At 47.6% G+C, this 21,098-nt stretch overlaps 1 protein-coding gene across 2 annotated transcripts in view; it reads right to left on the reverse strand.

Moving 5' to 3' along the window:
• Positions 1-21,098, reverse strand: part of LOC111066625 (tyrosine-protein phosphatase 99A) — a 114,654-nt gene that overhangs the window by 56,175 nt on the left and 37,381 nt on the right. For both annotated transcript variants that reach the window (XM_041591686.1, XM_041591685.1), the window contains exons 3-8: positions 19,489-19,658; positions 17,101-17,227; positions 16,548-16,671; positions 12,361-12,542; positions 9,978-10,165; positions 6,067-6,181 (exon numbers count right to left, since the gene is read on the reverse strand). In XM_041591686.1, the coding sequence (XP_041447620.1) occupies positions 6,067-6,181; positions 9,978-10,165; positions 12,361-12,542; positions 16,548-16,671; positions 17,101-17,227; positions 19,489-19,658 (906 nt within the window). The remainder of the gene's footprint in view (positions 1-6,066; positions 6,182-9,977; positions 10,166-12,360; positions 12,543-16,547; positions 16,672-17,100; positions 17,228-19,488; positions 19,659-21,098) is intronic.

Here is a 21,098-nt window from a genome sequence, read left to right on the forward strand (position 1 = left end):
AAAAAAGAAAAGTTAAAGACTTTAAAATCCGCCTTGGGCCAAAGTGATTGAGCGTGTGTCGCAACGAGAGCAGAGAATTTGTCAAAAAAAAGCAAAACCGTTCTATGGGATGATTCTACTGAATAGAGTTGGACGGACAGGTATGCCCCCTCTCTCTCTCTCTCTGTCTCTGACTCTCAATGGCGAAGGTGAATGGTCTGTGTGCGGTCCCCCTTAATACGTAGTAGTCTCGGGCCATGGCACGGCATAGTCTCATGTCCCGCAAAGGGTGCTCAAAATCAAATGAAATTGATCCAGCCCCTTCAGACAAAAAATGACGAAATGAAAAGAAATCAAAGGCACAGCTCCGAAGCTACAGCTGGTCCTTTGCCAACAAACAGAAAAAAGAAGAGAAGAAGAAGCAAAGAAGAAAAGCGCAGACATGATATGAAATTATTTGTCAACGCCGAATGCTATTTTCAACAACTTTTCGAACATTTCATTTCGTTTCCATTTTGTTCAGGCGACTTTCCCGGCTTCGAGTGCCACGAAAGGCAGTAAAGCCAGACAGTGGGCAGGGCAGGGCAGTGGGTAGACAGCGTCTTCTTCCTTTTCATTTTGCATTACTCGTACTGTTTGGCAGCCAAGAAAGGAACTGAGACTGCGACTCAGGCACAGACCCCCCCCGTGGCAAGGCGCAGACATGCAATGACAACCATCGAGGTGGAGCGTCGAGCGCTGAAACTTCTGATTGCTTGCAAATGTTTTATTAGCCTGATTTTCAGAAAGGGAAATTCACTCTCCCAGCATGTGGATGGCAGGAGATTTGGAGCACACACACAGACACATATTGGGACTCTCTGTAAAGGTGAAATGGGATTGCGAAATGAAAGCCAATCCCCTCAGCCCATCCATACGGGGACTTATCCCACATAATTCTCATTTGGCTGAGCCCATTTAGTGGGTCGATGCGATCGCTTTAAAATTTAATAAGCCTCCAAAGCGGAATCAATGAATCTCTCACTCACTCAGCCGTCTGGTTGCAAGTTTCTTTGCCTTATCCTTGTGGCTCATCCTTAACCCGATGTGCGTGGCCTGGGGGCCAAGCGGGCGCGTACTCGTTCCCACTCGTTCGTTGCCGCTCATTAATTTCGTCTATTTAGTAAAAGTTTCTTGCTGGCGCCTCCGTCGCCGGTGCTTGCAACTTTTTTAAGTGGTTTGCGGTTTATCATTTTTGGTTTTCAGGCGAATGAAAATGCAGCTGCCCTTAACGGGCGCGCGCTCTCCTTCTATCTTTCTCACTCTCTTTCGCACCGACTGTCTCTTTCTGTCTCTCTGGTTGGGTTCCCCTCCGTGCCCTGTCTCTTTCGCAGCCTCCAACAAAACTGCGCGCAAACAGGAAATAACGGTAACGCTGCTTCATTTCCGCTTTTATTAAAACATACTTTTCACGTTGTACCTCATCCGTTTCAGGGCTGCCTCTCCTCCGCCGCACCGCTCACTCTGTCCAGCGTTGCCTCTTTTGATACTCTCGACTGTCTTACCGCTGTTGGCCGCAGGCATCTTACATGATACTCTTTCTGGCAAGATAGTTGCAAAGGTCAGAGAGCTTCAGCAGATCAGCCAGATGCGCATGGCAAGAATTCTTCCGATTGAGTCTTGGATCTTTGCAGTGTTGAGCACTCAAAGAACATTTCTTTGCTTCACTGACTAAATGTTAATTAATTGTTGATGCATTTTTCTTTTGAAGTTAATAATATAAGTATATAATCTGTGGGAAATCTCTTCATCAATCAGTGCACCAATTGCTTCTGTTTCCCATCAAAAACCATACCAAATTGACTGATTAAAGTGCATATTAAATTTTATTCTTTCGTTGCCTAAGTGTATGCGTGATTCGTTGTTGTTTTGGGGCAGCGTTCTTTTCTCTTGTTTTATCTACGCTAGTTGTTGTCGCTTTTGCTGATGCTGTTGGTCCTGCCGCAGCTCCAGCAGCTGCTTGTCACTTCCGCTAGCCGCCCGCAGTTTTCCATGAAGGAAACTTGTGCCCAGAGTTTTCTAGTTTTATTTTATTTTTATTTTTTTTTTTTTCGCTCTGCGGCTGGCGCTTTAAAAGCAGTCAGCGGATACGCCGAACCGAACCATCTTTTTGGTGTGTGTGTGCGGGGCATGCAAACTGTGACCACGCCTATCCACCTAACTTGCCCCAGGAGCAAACCCTGTCCCTGTCCCTGTCCCTGCACCTGCACCAGCTGAAACTGCACCGCAGCAAGTTGCAAGTAGCCAAAGGTAATTAATTTTGTAGTTGCAAGTTGAGGTGCACAGTGCACCGTGGAGTACCGCGGAGAACTTACTTGCTCATTCTCTCCATTTGTGTGGAGAGAGAGAGAGAGAGGGAGGCCGCCACAAGCTTTTGACAGTCCGCAGCGTGCAAATGGATTTTCCATTTTCTATTTTCCATTTACTTTAGTTTCCACTCGGAATGAGTGGCAACATTTCCTCAAATACGAATTTTTTACGTGGCTCTGGCTCTGCCCGCCCGCACGCTCGCTCCCCCGCTCCTTGGGCGCCCAGTGCGTGTGTCTATTAATTTTCTTGGATGCAGCCATGTGGCCACGCCTCGTTGGGCGTTGACAAACGCGCCACACAGCGCACGGGCTCTGATAAATTGCTGTGCGGCAGAGTCGGAACAGGGACCGGCAACTAGAATGGGCATTGGGGGCGCCGGGCGCCAGGCGCTTTCTGCTTCAGCAGCCTTTAACAACGTGTCTAATGGAGCGTTTGTTTTGGCTGCGTTGATTTTGCATTTTCGTTGCGTGGGTGGCACAAAGAGAAAGGGAAAGAGAGAGAGAGAGAGATACGTATGTACATAGTAGCATGCTTGAGGCAGTGTACACGGATGTCTGAATCTGCTGCAGGTTGTTTGAATTATAAATTTGATTTTAAACAGCAAGCGTGCCCCCAAGTAAGACACAAATTGCATTGCAGCCGGTCGGATTCAGCCATCCATCGTGTCCGATGTGCTCTGTGTGTCTGAGCCATCTCTTTTCATTTGACTTGCCTTGCAGTCAGAACTGAACTGTGACCTCCGGCACAGATAAGACCAAGCAGCCCGAGGTGCAAGGGCCAGCCATGTCACTGGGAAACAAGACGCGTTAAAGTCAAAAGTTGTGACTGCCACAGTAGCAGCAGCAGCAGCAGAAGCAGAAGCAGCAGCAGAAGCAACACAACAACAAAGGCTATCAAGTGTTACTTTTCCAAGGATCCGAACAGATCCGGACAGGCAAGCAGAAGTGAATGAAAACGAAACGAAGTTATCAAGAAACAAGGCACAAGGCTATTACGTTTGTCCGTCTCTCCGTCCGTCTCTAGTCTCTGGCAAGTGTTTCGGTGTTGGGTTGGGGCCGGGGCCGGGGCCGTAGCTCTGGTAAACGACAAAAATCGACCAGCAAAAAAAAAAGGAAATCAACTCAGCCACAAAGTCTCAGGGCAGACCGGTGCCAATCTAGGGCCGAAGGACCCGTCCAGCCGGAAAAAGGGGGACCCCGAAACTGAAATCGTAGTGCGTGCCGAGAAAGTACTTCACGACGACGACGAAGAAGGCGATTCTCGTTGGGTCTCTAAGCCGGGGCCAATGTCAGAAGTTAAAACGCAATAACAAAAGGCCCGGGACTGCAGTGCAAAAAGGAAAGTGGGAAATTTCTAATCAAAGGCGGCCTGTCGAGGCGGCTCAAGTCGGGTCAGCGAGTGCAGGGAGGGCAGGGCAGGGCAGGGCAGCGCAGAGCTTACGACTGGGACTCGAAAGTCGAAAAGAAAACATGTGAAGCCTTAGAATTGTTTTGCAATTGCCTGGTGCACGTGTCCCGCTACCACCCCCCATGCAGTGGCATTATCACTCCAAGAACTTCAGTTGTGTCAGAGGACATTATCTCCTTCGGTCTCAATGGCTCTCTGGCTCTCTGTCTGCGTCTTTTACGCTCTCTCTTTGTGACCCGCTGTGGCTAAGCTGCACTGCAAGGCTTCATAATTTCCACCGCATGTGGCCGTGTTGCGGCAGTTCGCTTGCCCTGACGCGCAGCGGGTGGCACGTCTTTGGTTACGCTCTCGACTTGAAAATTGAATTTGCCACAGGAATGCGGGGGCCCCGGTTATTACTGTGTGTATTCTTTTTGTGGTGGCGGTGTTGGTGGTGGAATTTGGCAAATATTCGATGGTAATTAATCAACTGACACGAGCACATCTCCCGCCCACACACACATTGGCAGAAATCTATTAGGATGCCAGCAGCTGGGGCCTGTGGCTGGTTTGGGGTGCTGCTGCTGCTGCTTTGGGTGCTGGCCTTGGTTAAAGTTGCTGCCTAAGCCGCTGCAAATCCCCTGAAAGCTTTACCTGTCCACACCTGCCAGGTAACTTGCAAAACAAAAATACGGCAGCCGGGAAAAAATTCGGAAATTACAGAATTATGCCAGCTGTCGCAAAAATAACCAGAATAAGATCTCTCACTCTCTCTGTCTCTCTTTCTTTCTTTATCCCATGCCACAGCAGTCCAAAGAAGCTTAGCCAGAAAAGCAGAAGAAAGCAGAGACTGATGGAGAGAGAGAGAGAGAGAGAGAGAGAGCAGAATATATATATGACAAATCTATATGAAAGTGTCTTTTCTATATGGGAGTTTTATTCGCCCTTATCGAATTTGATTTTGTTTGGCTTCCCTCACAGCGCAGAGCTCAGCACTCAGATCCTTTCAACTCGATTCAATCTCTGGCAAAGGATTTGCCGCTGAATTTTATGCTAATTATGCCGCTAAGCTTGCAAACTTTCAAAAGAGTTTCGGGGGTCTTAGCGCGCTTATAAAACTTCAAGCAAGGCAAGGCGTCAGTCGGCAGTCAGAATGTTTGCCCAAGACATCTTTGCGCCGTGCTTATGCAAACAGATTTGCGCTGACTGCAGGAAATTAAATTCCAAGCAAAATATTCGCACACGTTGAAAGCCTTTGGGTTTTTTTTTTTATTTTTTATTTTTATGCGCACATTTTATTTATGGCCAAATGCTTATAATTTACGTGCCACAGATGCCGCAGAGACGGGAAACCGTAGAGCCGGTGAGCCGGCCGGCGTCTATGGCATCAACACTTCCGCGGGAGCCGGCGACGACGCGCCGTCTGTGATTTCAACTGAGACGCTGCAAGCGGAAATCCACGTAACGGAGCAGGAATCGTAGGAATCGAAAGACGAAACAACAATGGCCGTGGAGAAAGCCGTGAAGAAAGCCCTAAAAAGAAAGGACATGCCCATGCCCATGCCCGTGCCCATGCTCGGGTTGATTTTGTTGCTGACGGAGCAGCATATGGCAAAAGTTTAAGTAAGCAATATTTATTTTCTATTTTCTATTTTATTTTCTGGTTTCCATTTATTTGCGTTCTTCCATTTCAATACAGCGCAGCACATAGACCGCAGTCTGGAGCGGATTTCAACCAGAGCTCTCTGCAGGAATTGGTGGGCGTGGGGCGAGGAGGAGGGGTCGCTGGGTAGAAGTGGAAAATATGAAAAATTGCAACATATTTTCCTCGACTGTGTCTGGGGGCGAAAGTTTTATTTGTTTGCTTCATTGCATGGTCGAGGCATTTTGTGGTTGAGCGAGTCTCAAAGTTGCTTTTGCTTTTGCCAGGAACATTTTTAGAAGTTAAGAGAAAGAGTGTGGCAGGAAGGGGGAGAGTGGGAGAGGGGCAAAGACTAAAACTGCACACAAAGGCAAATTTGCTTTTGACGATGCATCTGCATCCGTTGGCAGGGAGAGTATCGGGAGGGGTGGCATATGTACATTTATACCCGTAGAACTTTCGTATCGCAGCGTGACTTGGTCACTTGTCTGGCATGTCAATAAGCCATCCTGTATGCCATTTGTGCGGTTCTCAGATATCTACTATATTTACGAAAATGTGCAAAATACTCAGTGAAATAGTTTGGTTAAGAGACTTATTGACTTGTGGCCAATGCCTTGGCTGCATGTTGCACCATGGCATGAGCTGCACATTCACATTGCATTCATCATTGATATGGAATGGGGGGAGGGGGGAAATGTGACACTCACCTCCTTCGTCGGTCATCACCAGGATGGTTGTCTCCGGTCCCAGGCCTTCCGGGTTGAATACCTGCACGGTCACCTTGTACTGCGTGTATGTCTGCAGATTCTGTATTTCATGGCTCTGCAATCGGAATGGAAGGAAGGAAACATTTTGTGAGAAATATTAAAATTGCTTCTTTAATATGCAAACGTACATACATACATACATACATACGTATGTATGTACATACACCCACAAAAGCATAGCAAAGACTTTTCATTTGTTGGTCGTATAACAAAATAAAGTGGAGCACTTTCCAGCAAGTGCTGCTCTGAAGGAGGAGCGCCACTGCCATCCAGTAGGAGAGCTCCTCCCTCCCCCGGGGCATTGAGCATGCTTGGAGCGGAAATTGCGCGCTGCATACTTTTGTGCGTTGCCGTTGGCGTCGCTGGCAAATATGAAAATTGCAGCACTTAAAATTGATTTGCAGTGCAATGCATTGCACTGGCGGTGGTGTTGGGTGTTGGGTGGGGCCAAAAGGAAATTGAGTTGCTTGGGCAGGCAGGCAGGCAGGCAGGCAGCAGTCCTTGGCTTAATTGCCATGCCATACAACCCATCTCCAGCCATGCACATGTGAGAGTCGTTAAGGATTCTGGCCTCACTTTCTGGCCTTTGTCCCTGAATTCCGCGAGTGGTGTGCGGCTGATTAAAGTGTAAGCAAAGGTCAGAAGCAGTGCCAAACCATAAAACAAGCCGCAGACTTAGAGTGGTTCAGTACCGCCATCACCCACACAAGCACAAATACTCAACACAAATGGTCAAATGTGCACAATAGCCATGGCCATGGCTACTGCCTACAGCAGGCACAAATTATGTAGCATACATTAGGGCGACTGTATATGTGGCGCTTCTCGCTCGCTTCTCGGACTGGACTCTCTCTGGGTGTGTGTGTGTGTGTGTGTGTGTCTGCGGTTAGGCCACAAACCAACGGGTTTTGACTGTGCGAAGCCTAGGCTGTGCTTAGAGCCGGATTGACTGCCATGCCAACAGCTTAAGTGGCTGCTGGGTGCCGCCCTGAGCTCTCTCGGCTTTTCAGACGGCGCCAGTTACTATCGCAGTTATTTTTACCAAAAGCGTTATATCTTATGGTCTCTATATACACTCTCGTACGTAGTGTGTGTGTGTGCGTGTGCCTGTGGTTGTGGGTGCTGCTCGGTTTTAGTTGCTCTGCAGCGCCATATAATTTCATTTTATTTAGTCGCCAGTAAATGAGGCCGAAAAATTTACAACTGCTTTTATTTTTATGGACAGCAAAGAAGTTGGAACTGCCCGAGGCCCGAGGCCGGGACACTTAATTGATATAATGTAATTGATAAAGTTGTTCGTGCCGAGAGGGAGAGCGCAGGAGAGGCAGAGTAAAGTGTGAAGCAGCAGACAAAAAGAAACCCACTTCACTTTGCTTCCCCACCGCTGTGTCTATTTCCCTTTGCGTTAATTAGTGCTCGCGGTGGATGGCTCAACTTGCATGCTGCCCCATAGATAGACACACACACACACACACAGGACTTGGGATGGAAAGCTGAAGCAGATACAGCAGCAGATGCAAATTCATCTGTCAAACAAATTCCAATGCCTGGTCGCACCAACAACAACAACAGCAACAGCAACGAAAACTCATCACTTTGCAAACATTTTTCGCACTGAACAATTCTATTTTGCGAGCATGGTTACCTTTTTTTTTTTTGTTTTCGACATCCCTCACGCTCAACAGTATCACTGGCGGGGCAATGCTTTTTTTCCAGGCTTCTTTTTTTGGTTTTTTCCCCGTAAACCAAGCTTCCTTTTGGGCCAGCAGCCCTTGAGGTATCGCCTGGCTCAAAGTTCTCATTCTCTCTCCCTCTTTCTCTCTCCCTCTCTCTCTCTCTCTCTCTCTCTCTGCATGTCTGACTCGACGGCTTTTATCAGTGTAAAAGTTGCGAAAATTTATGCTTTACGGCGCAGAAATTTTAATTAGAAAATTGGCAAATTTAGCCCTGCAGGACACCCGCGAAGCAGCCTCGGAGAGTCGCCTCACACGTGACAGCTCAATGTAGATGCCACTGGCCACTGCACTGGCGGGTGAGTGCTGGCTGCAGGTTGGTTGGAGGCCACTGAACGCTGATGCTGATGCGATATGGGAATAACAGAAAGCCATGTCCTGGACTCCACCAAAAGACTTGGCGGGGGGAAAAAAAAAAACAAGAAATAACTAAAGTCGCACGTTTCTGCCTGCAAGGATAATATTTCAACATGCCACTGACATGCAAAAGAGACAAAAAATAGAGGAGCCCCGGGCACGAGCAGAGTGTGGCATAGTGGCAGCAGCGAGGAGCAGAGTGAGAGAGGCAGCTTCTAGATAAGAGCAAAATATGCACTCGAGCACAAAAGCGTGCCATGCTTGTGGCAATCAGGCGTCATCCTCCTCCTCCTCCTTCGCCCCTCCACCAAATCCTCCTCCACTTGCCATTTTTTGGGCACTCTGTCGCGCCGAGTGTCGTACGTGAGCATTATCGCTAATAATTTTTGCATATTTTAAGCTCTGCACGGCTCGGCTTGTCCTCCAAAATTCGCTTCATTCGCATCCGGCCCCCAAGCTCCATGCTTCATGCTGCTGCTGCTTCTGCACATTCGCAAATGCATTCGCCGTGCGGGGCTTACTATTTGGCTCCATTATCTGCCCGAATGTCCAGCGGTTTGACTTTCAAGCGTTGTGGCTGGCTTTAAGGCGTCGGATAGGAGTTGAATTGGCCAAAATGTAGACAGGATATTGATTGAATATGGAAAGAAGGTACAGCCGTATATATGAGGATAAAGCTGAGACTGGAAAAGTGACAATCATGAGTGGGGCTATGAATATATTTATATATATTTAATGGCCTACAAATTCCCTGACAAATGTGACTGAAAGTGTCCACTGACAGACGGAAAACCCATTAAGGAGGGGCGAGTGTCAGAAATATATTCAATAATCGCCAATCTGATTGATTATTTATTCGATTTGCTTTCGGTAGAATTTCTTATCTATGAAACGAGAACGAGAACGAGTACAAGTATTCCCAAGTTATTTGTTGCCAGATCCGTTTCAATATCGCTGGACAATCTGTGCTCCACACACTCCCCCTGTATTCCATTAGCCCACTTGCGTGTTGAACTATCCCACACACACACACACACACACACCGAAGCACAGCTACCCACCCACCCATCTAGTAGACAAAACTGGCCCCAGCTGAGAGCGAACTAATCGTTAACAAATTGCCAGTGATAGCGTGGCCCCCAACGAGATATGGTAAATGCCCCCTGGTAACACCTTGACAGGCCGCCAAACGAAAAACACTTGTAACCGTGCCCCATGTGTGCGCTGGGGCTGTGCGTTCGTTTCGGCGAGTGTGGGAAATGCTTTCCCAGTTGCCAGGTGTAAATTACTTTTTAATACGCCGCTGATGTGACTTTAAGCCAGCGAATGACAAGACGGAAAAACATTTCTAGACAAACTTTAATCCTGTACACAGGCCAATGGCAAATGGTGGGACACATTTGTATGTACGAGTGTTGTACGGATGGGATAGAAAATAATATGCACGTCGCAGGGCAGACAGACACGAACAAAAACCGAAACGAAACGTAACGAAATTGAATGACGCTGCAGGTATCCATCTGACACACGAAGGGCCCCAAAATGTTTCCCGCTGTATTTCCAATATGGCAAAGTGTCAGAAATCATGAAATTCAATTATCTTTGGCCTGTACAACTAAATAGGAGAGTTTTCAGAAGTGCTACATGCTAGGGCGGCAAACTCTCTCGACTCTCGACACCGATACAAATATTACACTAGCGATAAATAAAATCGAAATCTAATCTAAATAAAATTCGATCTTTAAATGCCCCATTACGTACCTCCACAGTGTTATCTCGTATATAGATTTCCTTGGTGTCATTTGGATCGCGGTCGCGTGGCCGATATGTGATGCGATAGCCAAGAAATTCACCGAGTATGGTATCCGGTGGCGGTGGCTTCCAGGAGATGTACACCGACGTCGAGGACGTGTTGTGGGCCGTCGTCGGTATGGGCTTGCCCGTGGGCGCTGCAAGAGATACGCAATAGAGTGAGAGTGAGAGATGGGTTACAGACTACGACAAAAAAAAAACTTTGACTTTGACTGGCAAAAGTTTAGCCGAAACTCAAAAATTTCCAAATTAAAAACGTCGCGTAAAAGTTTTGCATACTCTGCCTCAAATGTCCCCACCCTGCTTCCGCCACCAACATGCCGCGGTGGTGCACAACTCTGACCTGTCATGTAAGCCGGAACGTTGTCTGTGGCATTGTCAAGTTGTCACTGTCACGCAACATAAGTTGCGAGTGCTGTCCCGTCCTGGCCCGGGATCTGGATCTCTATGCGGGCCTATGCGGGTCGGACGTGGCCCCCCAACTCCTGGCTAAGAGCCTTGCCTATGCGAATTACTCGCAAGTTAAATGATGCGTGTGCCGCGCCACGCTCAGGTGAGTGGTGCCACAGTGGGGCAGAGCCCGGCAGCCAAGGATGCTGCCAAGCTGATCTGGAAGTTTGCCAGCAGTGTAGAGTGGGAGTGGGAGTGTGAGGTGGGAGTGTGAGGGTGCTCTGAATACTTCAACGAATGTATAAATAAATTAAAAGATATTTTGTATCTTTGGGCTGACATTGATGCCAAGGCAATGGCTCTGTCCCTCTGCAAATTGAAAAGTTTTCCGGTTTTAATCTCGCTGGGATTATGGATCTACTCAAGCCCTTAGCTGGCGTGACGGTGTTCCCCTTTTCGGCCGAAGTGCTTCTGTCATTTGGTTAATTTATGCATGCCGCAAGCTTAATTTATACAAATTGGCAACTCGACAACGACCGCAGAAGCACCGGCCCAGGCCGAAGACCTTAATGAGCTCGGGATCTGGGACATACACTATTGACTAATTTGTAACCGCATGTGTTGCACTGGCAGTGGCAGTGGCAGTGGCATCCTTGCTGCTTGGCTCGCATTCCATGGTGCGTGAGTGCGTGGCATAAATGGTATTTCACACCCAAAATGTGGAGATGTCCCTGGCCCTGTTTCTGGCCCTGGCCCTGGCCAGCCGCTGGCAAAGTCATTTCCAATGTTCATAAGACAAATGTGTTGCTAATAGCTTGTCGCTGTTGCCGAAGGGAAGTGAGGGCTACTCCTGCTGCCGCTGCTTTTGCTTTGATTAATGTGTCTCGCGCTCTTAAAGCCTATGGAAAGTTGTGTGACTTTTTGGAGTCCATTTATATATGTGGGCCACGGCACAGGCACAGGCACAAGTATAGGCCACGATTAATCATTGTCTGTGGCAGTCACACAGAGCAGCAGCCACCAACAGCAGCCACCAACAGCAGCAGGTGAAATGTCAACCAAATGGCATGAACATTGGCGGAAATGGAACCGTAGCTAACAAGCGAATGCACCGCATAAGATGCCATTGAACATTGCCCAACTATTTCGTTAAACTTTCTGTCTCCCCGCATGTTAATGAAATGAAAGCTGCCCCCTAACATTTAAGTGTGCCCGCATATACACGTTGTGCTCCATAGTTTCCCGTGGGCGGACGCAGTTAATGTCATTGCCAATGGAAGCAAAGTGGGGCGCAACAGCAGGAGAAGACGCAGCATAAAATGACGACATACCTGCCCTAGCCGGGGCTGGGCCTACCGTCAGCGTAAAAATAATTAAACGTATACAGCATGAGGAGGAGGAGGAGCAGGAGGAGCAGGAGCAGGAGCAGGTGGAGTCTCTGGCTTTATGAGGCCGTAATTGCTGGCAGCTGGCTCACGGCCCAGGGAGACAGAGACGAAGCCCGTGGTGGGCACTGCAGGAGTAGGCCGTAGAACCTGTGACAACTTTTCATTGACGGCACTTAAAAGTCAGGCCAAGTCGTTGCCGTCAACCAAATTGAAATGAAAAATTAATGTGATTGTAAAAATTGTTATGTCATGTGTCTCGTAACTTTTGTCCCTCCCCCCAATCCCTCTCACACTCTGTCTCTCTCTATGCGAGTGTGTAATGTGTGTAATGTGGGCAGGCCTGTGCGAATAGTTTATGATCTGCGAGCAATAAAATGTGTAGTTTGAAGTAGAGCAAGCAATAAGCCAGGCTAGTTTTATTAGACATCCCTGTATCAGTTATCAGAGCGCACTCTTGACATCCCATTAAATGTGAATTTTGTAACGTTTAGTTTTATGGCTTTTAAATCTTTAAATAATATTTATTTGAATGTTTTAAGTGTGCAAAAACGTACCTTCCCGCAGCGTCACAATGTAGTAGGACTCCTTGGACGGGGGACTCATGCCCAGCTTATTGACGGCCAGCAGGCGAAAGCTATAGACGGTGAAGGGCGTGAGGCCGGTCACCTGATATGATGTGGCATTTGTTTTTGTATAAATGCGCGCCAGCTGATCCCAGATGCCATCTTCGCCCTCTCTGTAAAAATATTTGCAAAAAGGAGAACAAAACCAAATCAAATTTAATTTGTGATGCAAGTATTGGCATGGAAAATTCATTGAGCAATTAATCGAGTAAAATACGCGGGTGGATGGCAAACATTTTGATTGAACCAAATTATTTGAACGTATCGTATTATTATTGTGCATTTATATTGCAATTACTAGCTCAATTGCCGCACACAAATATCCATACAGATACCCCCATCTATCCCGCCACAGATATTTCTATTTTACGGCTGCAATCTGCCAGCGGAGAGCGAGATCCCAATATATGTATGTACATAAACCATGCGCATAAAATGCATTATGAAAATTTATATAAAACGGATGCGGATTTGCATGACACTTGAGGGTGGTGGCTATGGGCCCTTGGTTGCCGGTTGCCTGCTGCCTGCTGCCTGGTGCCTGCTGGGTAGTGCCAGCTGGGTGGTTGACCTCTTTTGGGAGCCAGCCGACTGGGACAGGCCATGAAATGTGTGTGTGCTCCCGCCCATAGGCACTAAAATATTTATGCGCCTTTTTACCACATAGATACACACCAATACCTCTACATATGGTAAAAAGAAAAAAACAATATTTGCTTTTCTTTCTTTTGTTGCTGTGGCGGTGTGGGCGGTGCATATAAATTACACGCAGAAGCCCCCGCACAATGAACATTTTTCATGGCACATTTCAAAGTGTAGTAAATTTTGGTTTAAACTCACATCATTTTGGCATCTACTCTCGTACTCGTACTCTCGTACATTTACTTCTCGGCATATTTAAGTTTTTCGTGTGCCCCGCATAAATTTCGCTTTGTCCCAAAAGTTTGATTTTAATGGGGATTACCGATACGAAGGGTGGCCTGGCCAACGCCGCCGCCGCCCCATCGGTAGACCCACTGACCCAGCTCACGCGGTTTTTATGGCGTGATTAAAAATTGTTTTAAATACGAGCCGATGAAAAATTGTGCAACATTTTTATGAATGACGCAACAAAATGGTGTTGGGAGGGTGGTGGGGGGGCTGAAAAAAATTGATTAAAATTAATAAATGCGTGCGAGCAGCTTCCGCGTTGAGTGGGGCACATCTGTTTGCCCTGGCAATGGGCATTTAGTGGATATATTCGTATATATAGTTGTGCTGCCGTCCATCCCACCGCTGACCCATGGATGGCTGGGCAGGGCACAGGACAGGACAGGCAATATGTATTCAGTTTGGTAAAAAATTGTTTGGCGACTTTATGAAGCATGCAACGGAGCCAGGAGCCAGCAGCCAGCAGCCAGCCCTGCTCTGTACCAGCCCCTCCCTCGCACCAGTTCGAATGTATGAAAAACATATGAAAAATGTAGTGAATCGCATACAAAAAGCGGCAGGAATCTTGTCCAGGAGCCGTGGCATCAGCAGCAGCAGCAGCAAAGTAACCACAATGGCAAATAAATTTGCGGCCTTTCCACGGACATGTATTGGATGCTGTTCGTGTTGTTGTTTTTGTCGTTGTCGTTGTTCTGGTTTTTCCATTCGTAAGCTGCTTTAAAATTGTTGCTTACTTGTTTGTTTGTCTTTTTTTTCCTCAACCAAATGAATGTGTATTATTTATGCATTTGTGTGTTTGGGTTTGGGTTTGAGTTTACTTTGCTGGGCATGGTATCTCTCTTTGTGATGTGGCTATGGGTTCAAAGTTCACGCACGAGTTGTTGAAACAGGGAAATTTATTTGTGCCGCCAGGCCCAGGCCCTTGCAGATAATGTGCAAATACTGGCAGGAACAGGACAGGACGCAGATAAGAGAGCCAGCCACTTAGTGGCACCCTCAGCATACGCAGAGATATAGCAAACAATTTAAGCACAAAATGTTAGCCACCATTTATGGCATATTAATTTATGTAACTGTGCAGCAAAAGCAAACGAAAATAGTAGGAATTAATTATGCCATGGCAGTTCAAAGAATGACATATGGAAATCAATGAGTGTGGCAGCCGAATGATGGGCAATGCGGTTCACAAAATATATACGAGCTCGAGTACGAATGCGAGTATGTCATCAGCAGTGGACAGCTTTTAATATTATGCGCAACTTTTTTGTTTCAACTAAATGCACAAATGGAATGCAAAATGCAAAACGAAAAAAAGAAAAACAGTATCAACATCAGTGGATAAACATGTCAGTGGTGCCGAGTGGCAGAGAGTTTGAGCACAGTTTATCGGTTGACCGAATGCCATTTGGCATAAATATGTGGCACACTCGTACACATCGTATCAATGCATACAAGCGGTGGCTGTGCAACAGTTGAGGGTCTGTGCAATTTAGGGATCGACTTAACGCTTCGAAGGGCCACCTCCAACCCTCCATTTTCAATTGCATTGGCAAGCCCAAATCCAGCAAAAGCATGTCACCGTCACCAACGGCGATGTTGTTGCTGTTGTTGTTGTTGTTGGTTTGACGTCTTTCAATTTTGCAAAGAGCTCAAGTGAATATGGGTACCTACCCTACCCCTACCCCTACCCCCACCGCTATCCATCCATTCCACTTACGGGTATGCCTCACTTGCATGCATATGTGCAAATAAACCGAATCAAGCGAAAATGTGAATAAGAGGCGTTGCATCAACAGCAGTAGCAGGGAGCAGCAGGGGGCAAGCAGCTCGACTCTCTTCCATATCGATGGGAATTTACATAAAATGCAGTCTGAAGCAAGTGAAGCAACGGCTTCAGAGCAACGGCGCCTCGGTAGGAGGGGCCAGCTTCATTTTGTGTACGCGATGCCCAAAAAAAAAGTGTACGCTACATATACGCTACGTATGTATGTATATGCTATGCACACTGACAAACACAGACAGGACATGGACAGGACACACACTTGGCAGGCGCTCGCGCGTGTTCACATTTCCGCTGGTGTTTGCCTGTGTGCTGCAGTTATTTCTTATTTTGCATAAATGCACCGCAGGCTCTGCTTTCCAGTTGGCTGTCATCGATTGTGCCATAGCCATAGCCATAGTGAGAGCCAGTGTCTTGTCGAGGACACGCCTCAGCCTGATCCTCAGCTCCCTCCCTCCCAGCCAGCCAGCCAGCCAGCCTTCTCCATCCGCCGCATGCTGATGCTGCTGCTGCTGCTGCAGTTGATGGAAATTTATTGAAAAAGTTTCGCTTTTCGGTATTCTTTTTGCCACGTTTTCCTTTTGGCCTTTGTATTGCGTTGGCGCTGGCTTTGGCTTTGGCTCTGGCGCTCTGGCGCTGCGTTCGCTTTTTATTTCATGCCCCGCATTGAGTTCAAGTTATTCGGAAAATAGCCCGTGCCGAGTACAGTGCTTAACCCCCCCTCCGTCCCACCGTGCCTCACCATGGCACTGGCAGTGTGTATGTTTTCTTTTCTATTTAAATGGAGCACAAGTGAAGTGCGTATCCATGGCACTCGTCCGTATCCTCATCATCCTTTTACATATTAATTAATGCACCGCTGGCACTGGCACTGGCACCTCCCCGAGGCTTACACGAATCCTCACCCAGTCCGTGTATGTGCTGGCGAGGATGGGAGGAAAGGCGCTGCCCTCAGGGCAGGGATAATCAAACGCTGGTCCAAGTCGTAGGCAGGACCAGCTGTCGCCCTGTCGCCCTGTCGCCCTCTGCGGGTTTAGAGCCATGATGAGATTGGTAATTATCATGATTATGATTATAATGATGATCATGATGATGATGATGTTGAAGATTGTGTGCAGCCAGCGATGCCTGGGCTCTTTCATTAGCGGGAATGGGGTCAGCCACAGTGGCATGCATCCCTTCGGCCTAGCAAAAGCCTTGCAAAAGGCGCTTTGCATGTGTCAATCATGTCCATGTCCATCATGGTTGTTGCAACAACCGTCACCATCATCAGCACCATTCTCCCCACCGCAGACACCACTTCATCAGCTTAAAACAACCCCATGGCAGCTCTCCATTTCCCCATTTCCCATGCCCATGTCTTTTTCATACCCCCCCCACCAGTTTTTGCCCCAACATCAACACTTACCGCGTTTCAATAATAAAATGCGTGACGGGTGCATTCCGCGGGTGCTGCGAGTGCGCCCAGGATAAGTTCACGGAGCGGGATGTGAAACTTATCAACAATGGTCGCTCCGGTGGATCAGGCACATCTGCATTTAAGAAAATAAGAAAAGAAACACAAAGAGAGAGACAGAGAGAGAGAATGAGAGTCAGTGGATAATTCGTGTGCAGCGAAGGCAGTGGAAAAACTGCCAGATATCTGGGAAATGCAAATGGAAATCATGCCAAGGCGAATACGCAGCAACAATGAAAACACAAGTGAGAAATCGAAAAAAACGAAGGACGAAAAATAAACAGAAACGAGAACGTATCTGAAAATTAAATCAGCAAAGGCGAAGGGTTGGGGGTTGGGGGGACTGGGAAAATCAGCAAAGTAAACCGGAAAAATCATTACAGTAGTTATGCGTTTCATTAAGAAAACAAATAAAAGACCAATGGCCAAGGGGCAATGCCGTAAAACGGCAGATAATTTAAATGAAATTGATATAATACTCGCAAGTATTCGATGAGGAACTCACCCTGAACCAGCAGATCGACAATCGCCTCCGGTATATGACGATCGTTGACCAGACATATGTACTCGGATGTATCGCTGGCCAGCGATGGGGAGAACTGCAGCCCGAAATTATCCGATAGAAGTTGTATCTGCAACAAAAAAATAAATGAATTTAATTAGAATTTTGTGCCCCAAAACTAAAACCGAGACGTTGATAGGCCCTGACAAAACATACAGGGCAGCCGACAAGAGTTTCCACTTAGGCAAAAACAAACTTTTAAATAGTATGTACAAATATATGTATGTATGTCTACCCGGCTCAGCCATCACACAGGCAGGCCAGTCCCACACAATACTCCAGCAGACAGCCTCAAATGGCCGGATGAGCAACTGTAGGGGAGAAATAGTTTTCATCATTTCCAGCACTCGACTTGGCTTGGCTTGAACTTTTCCCTGGACATGCCAGCATTTGTGTACACTGTACATAATCTACTTTCTGGGTTATTTGACCCAAAAATGTTCTTGCCCCCGGAAAATTGACAGACTCCTGGCCTCCTCCCATTCAGAACGAAGGGAGCAAGAGATTTGTTTGCTTTTTCTATTCTGATTTGCAGCAAATTTCATAATTGCATAAAATTGAAAATACTTTTTATCTATGCATATGCATAGGTAGATATACATATGTATTTGGCAAATATGTATCCATGAAGTACCTGGTTGTAGTGGGATGCCACAAAGTGGCTGCTCGTTGAGTGATTTTCGTCAAATTTAAAAGGGTTTCTTATCAGAGATTACTGCTCTGCCGTAATTGTGTGTATTTCTGGTGAATTTATGGCCGAGTCTGAAGTTTGGAAAATGATTTTCGTTCCAAGTGTAAGCCATTCATCTTAGTTCCAACCGCAGCTGTAGCTCAGTATCTGGGCTTATCACCGCCTGCCTGAGCCTGTTATTCACTTCCAAATCTTTTGCTGCATGCTTGGCCCCAAATTACAAGTTACTCAACCACAAGGCCAGGGCCAATCCGCATCAGCTGCAGCTGCAGCATCCGCATCGGCATCGGCATCAGAGTCAGTGGAATGGAACGATGTTTAGTTACAGGCTCGTGCGAGTATATGAGGAGGGCAAGCCAAGGGTATGGCAGCCTAATTGCATTCTGCTGCAAACTGGACCTACAAATATTTTGGCCAGCAATTTTCATATGGAATTTAATTTTTTTTTTCTAATTTTCCATTCGATTTTCTAGTAAACTCAAATTGCATGCATTTTCTCGTTTGCATGAGTGAGGAGCGATTTGGGTGCTCGGCCGACAAGGAATTAATGGCAAATCTCTCGTCCTTTGGGCAAGTGGATCTCCTTGAGCACACAAACATGAATCATTTCTAGTCTCGGCCATAAAACAAAAGTTAATAGCTCCGTTGGCGTGGGCAGGGGCGCAGTGGGCGGAGGAGCAGAATGAGGGGTTATGTGTCAGCTGTAATAAAATGAAGCAGCTACTATGCCAAGGTGAAAAACTTTTAATACACATAATAGCCGGGCCGGCACAAGGCGGTGTGGCTCTGAAGCAGTCGTGCACTTGGCGTGGAGCAAACTTCAGGCAGAGCAACGCAGAGCTAAGAAATGCGAGCCCGGAGAGGAAGCCGAGGAAGCTGGACCCAGAACCAGACCAGGACACGGATTGGGACCAACTTTGGCTGCAGCTCAAGTGTCCCAGTCTGCCATTTAACACATAGTTGGGCTCTAGCTGCAACCCAGGAACCCAGGTTCGCTTGCTCGCGCCTCGCTGCTCAAAGTCCCTGCACGAGTTCTCCATCATCTTGTTTCGGGGCTGGTGCTGGAGCTGGAGCTGGGGGCAACTTCATCATTCCGTTGCCTGCCTCAATGGCCCCACGAGTGCGTTTAAAGCCAGCGCAGGCGGAGAGAGTAATCATTCGTGGGGGCTGCCTTTTGCTTGAGTTCCTGTTCCTGTTCCTCCGCCAGATGGCAGCAGCCACTTGAACATTTTTTTGCGCCATGTCGCTTTTATTTTAGTGCAACTATCAAACATTTAAAATATATTAGCCGCGCCGTCTGGCGAGGCGCTGTCTTGCCCTGTGACCTCGCTCCTCCTGCTCCCTTTTGGCTGCCACCCCACTGATGGCCACTTAGTTCTCTCGACTTGGGCTGCACTTTCCTGCAGTCATCGCCTTTGTTGGATGGCGGCTGGCAAAGTTCAAAGCGCCGCCCTGCAAGCGGCCATCAATTATTTTAACAGCTTCGTTTTTGCGCCCCCCCCACGAACAAGCTGCGCTGGCAGTCGGGATACATATATCCCAGCCACTCTGGAGGCACTGTCTGGGGAGCATCGTTAGGTGTTGAAATGAATTCTAATATGACATGAACGCGGCCCACTTTGGGGGATATATCCACTTACCCTGGGACTGTGCAGTAGGGGTATCCTGTTGGCGAACTGCGCGATTGTCGTCGATGCCGTCTTCCACACAAGCGTGTCCACCAGCGAGTGCTCGTTGACGCCCGGACAGGGTATGGTCACGTTCTTGCCCGCCTCGGCGTTCACCTTAACGTAGTCCAGATTTGTGACGTCTGCAGAGAGAGAGAAGGTAACAGTGGAGGTATTAGTACTCTATGTAAGAGGATGATAGGCGAAAGTGGGCTGGCCAAAGTGTAGGGCATTCCATTGAAAAAGTTCAGGCACAAGCCACAGAGAGAAGCCTCGTCCCCAACCCCAACCCCATTTCAAAAGGGCAGCAGCTCAAGGCCCTGTCCAAAGAAGAGCTCAAGTTATTTTGTATGGAATATTTCGTGCACACAAAAGCGTAAAGCGGCCCCAAAATGTTTTCTTAAAATATCTGCAAGGCATTTTAATTACATAACATGTTTACGGTGCAGCATAGCTCCAGTCAGAGCCCCTACAAGCACTGCCCTGCACTGATAGTCTCAGTGCTGGGTACCTGAATGAAAGCAATTTTATGCACTAAACTATTTGCACTGGCAACCGACAGTCGATGCCAGTTGGTCACCTCCACAGGTGACCCAGTCCTGAAACGTGTCCCAATGCCTGTGAGTGGGTCTGAGTCAACATCAGCAGCAGGAGGAGAGGAGCAGCAGCAGGTGGAGGAGCAGCAGCAGAAGGAGCAGGAGCTTACTTACCAGATCCTATGGAGCAATATTTGTTTTTGAAATTGCCAAAAATTCATTCCAATTTCGAGACGGAAACTGAACACAGAGTTCCCGTCCCGCTCCCTCTGACTCCGACTCCGACTCTCCGGTCTGTGTGGCCAGGGCTCCAATTAAAATTATAGAAACAACAAATCGATGGCAGAACTAGGGCCAGGACCAGGGTCTCAACGTAAGCGGCTTTGGCAGCTGCAGCTGCAGTTGCAGTTGCAGTTTCGGCTCTTCGCATAAATTGCCAAGCGTTCGAGTGTTGGTAATAAGCATTAGGCATGACATGACTCCAATGGCCACGACTACTGCTACTGCTACTGTGTACTGTGTACTACAGCGACTGGAACTGGGCCTGGGACTGGGACTGGGTACTGTGACTGTGGCCCGCCACTTGCAATCAATTGAGAAATCATGCTGAAAGCCCGGCCATAGAGGAAACAACAGCAACTGGCTGTCGTGGCAATGCCAATGCCAATGCCAAAGAGAGAGACTCTCACCAGACCCTCACGAAACCCGCCCATTAGCCAGGCCAATAGCCATGGCAGTGGCAGTGGCAGTGCCAGTGACATTGTGGTACGCTGCCAATGGCAGTTGAAACTCAACTGGTTGCATTGCCCCATCGACTGGTACTCGTGTCTCGTGTCTCGTATCTGTGTGCCTTTGCTGGAGTTTTTTGGGTTCTGATTTGGGGCTCTGGTGATTATTTCGAAATGGCCTGCAGCTTATGTGCAGCTCTCGAAACTCTTTCGAGAAACTTTTAAGGCACGTTGATGGCTGTATTGATAAATTATCGATTCAGTGCTTTGTCTCTGCCACTACACCCACCCATCCGCACTTAGTGGCGCCCCGAAACTT

This window comes from Drosophila obscura, unplaced genomic scaffold, assembly GCF_018151105.1.
Source record: "Drosophila obscura isolate BZ-5 IFL unplaced genomic scaffold, ASM1815110v1 contig_150, whole genome shotgun sequence".
Classification (NCBI taxonomy): Eukaryota; Metazoa; Arthropoda; class Insecta; order Diptera; family Drosophilidae; genus Drosophila; species Drosophila obscura.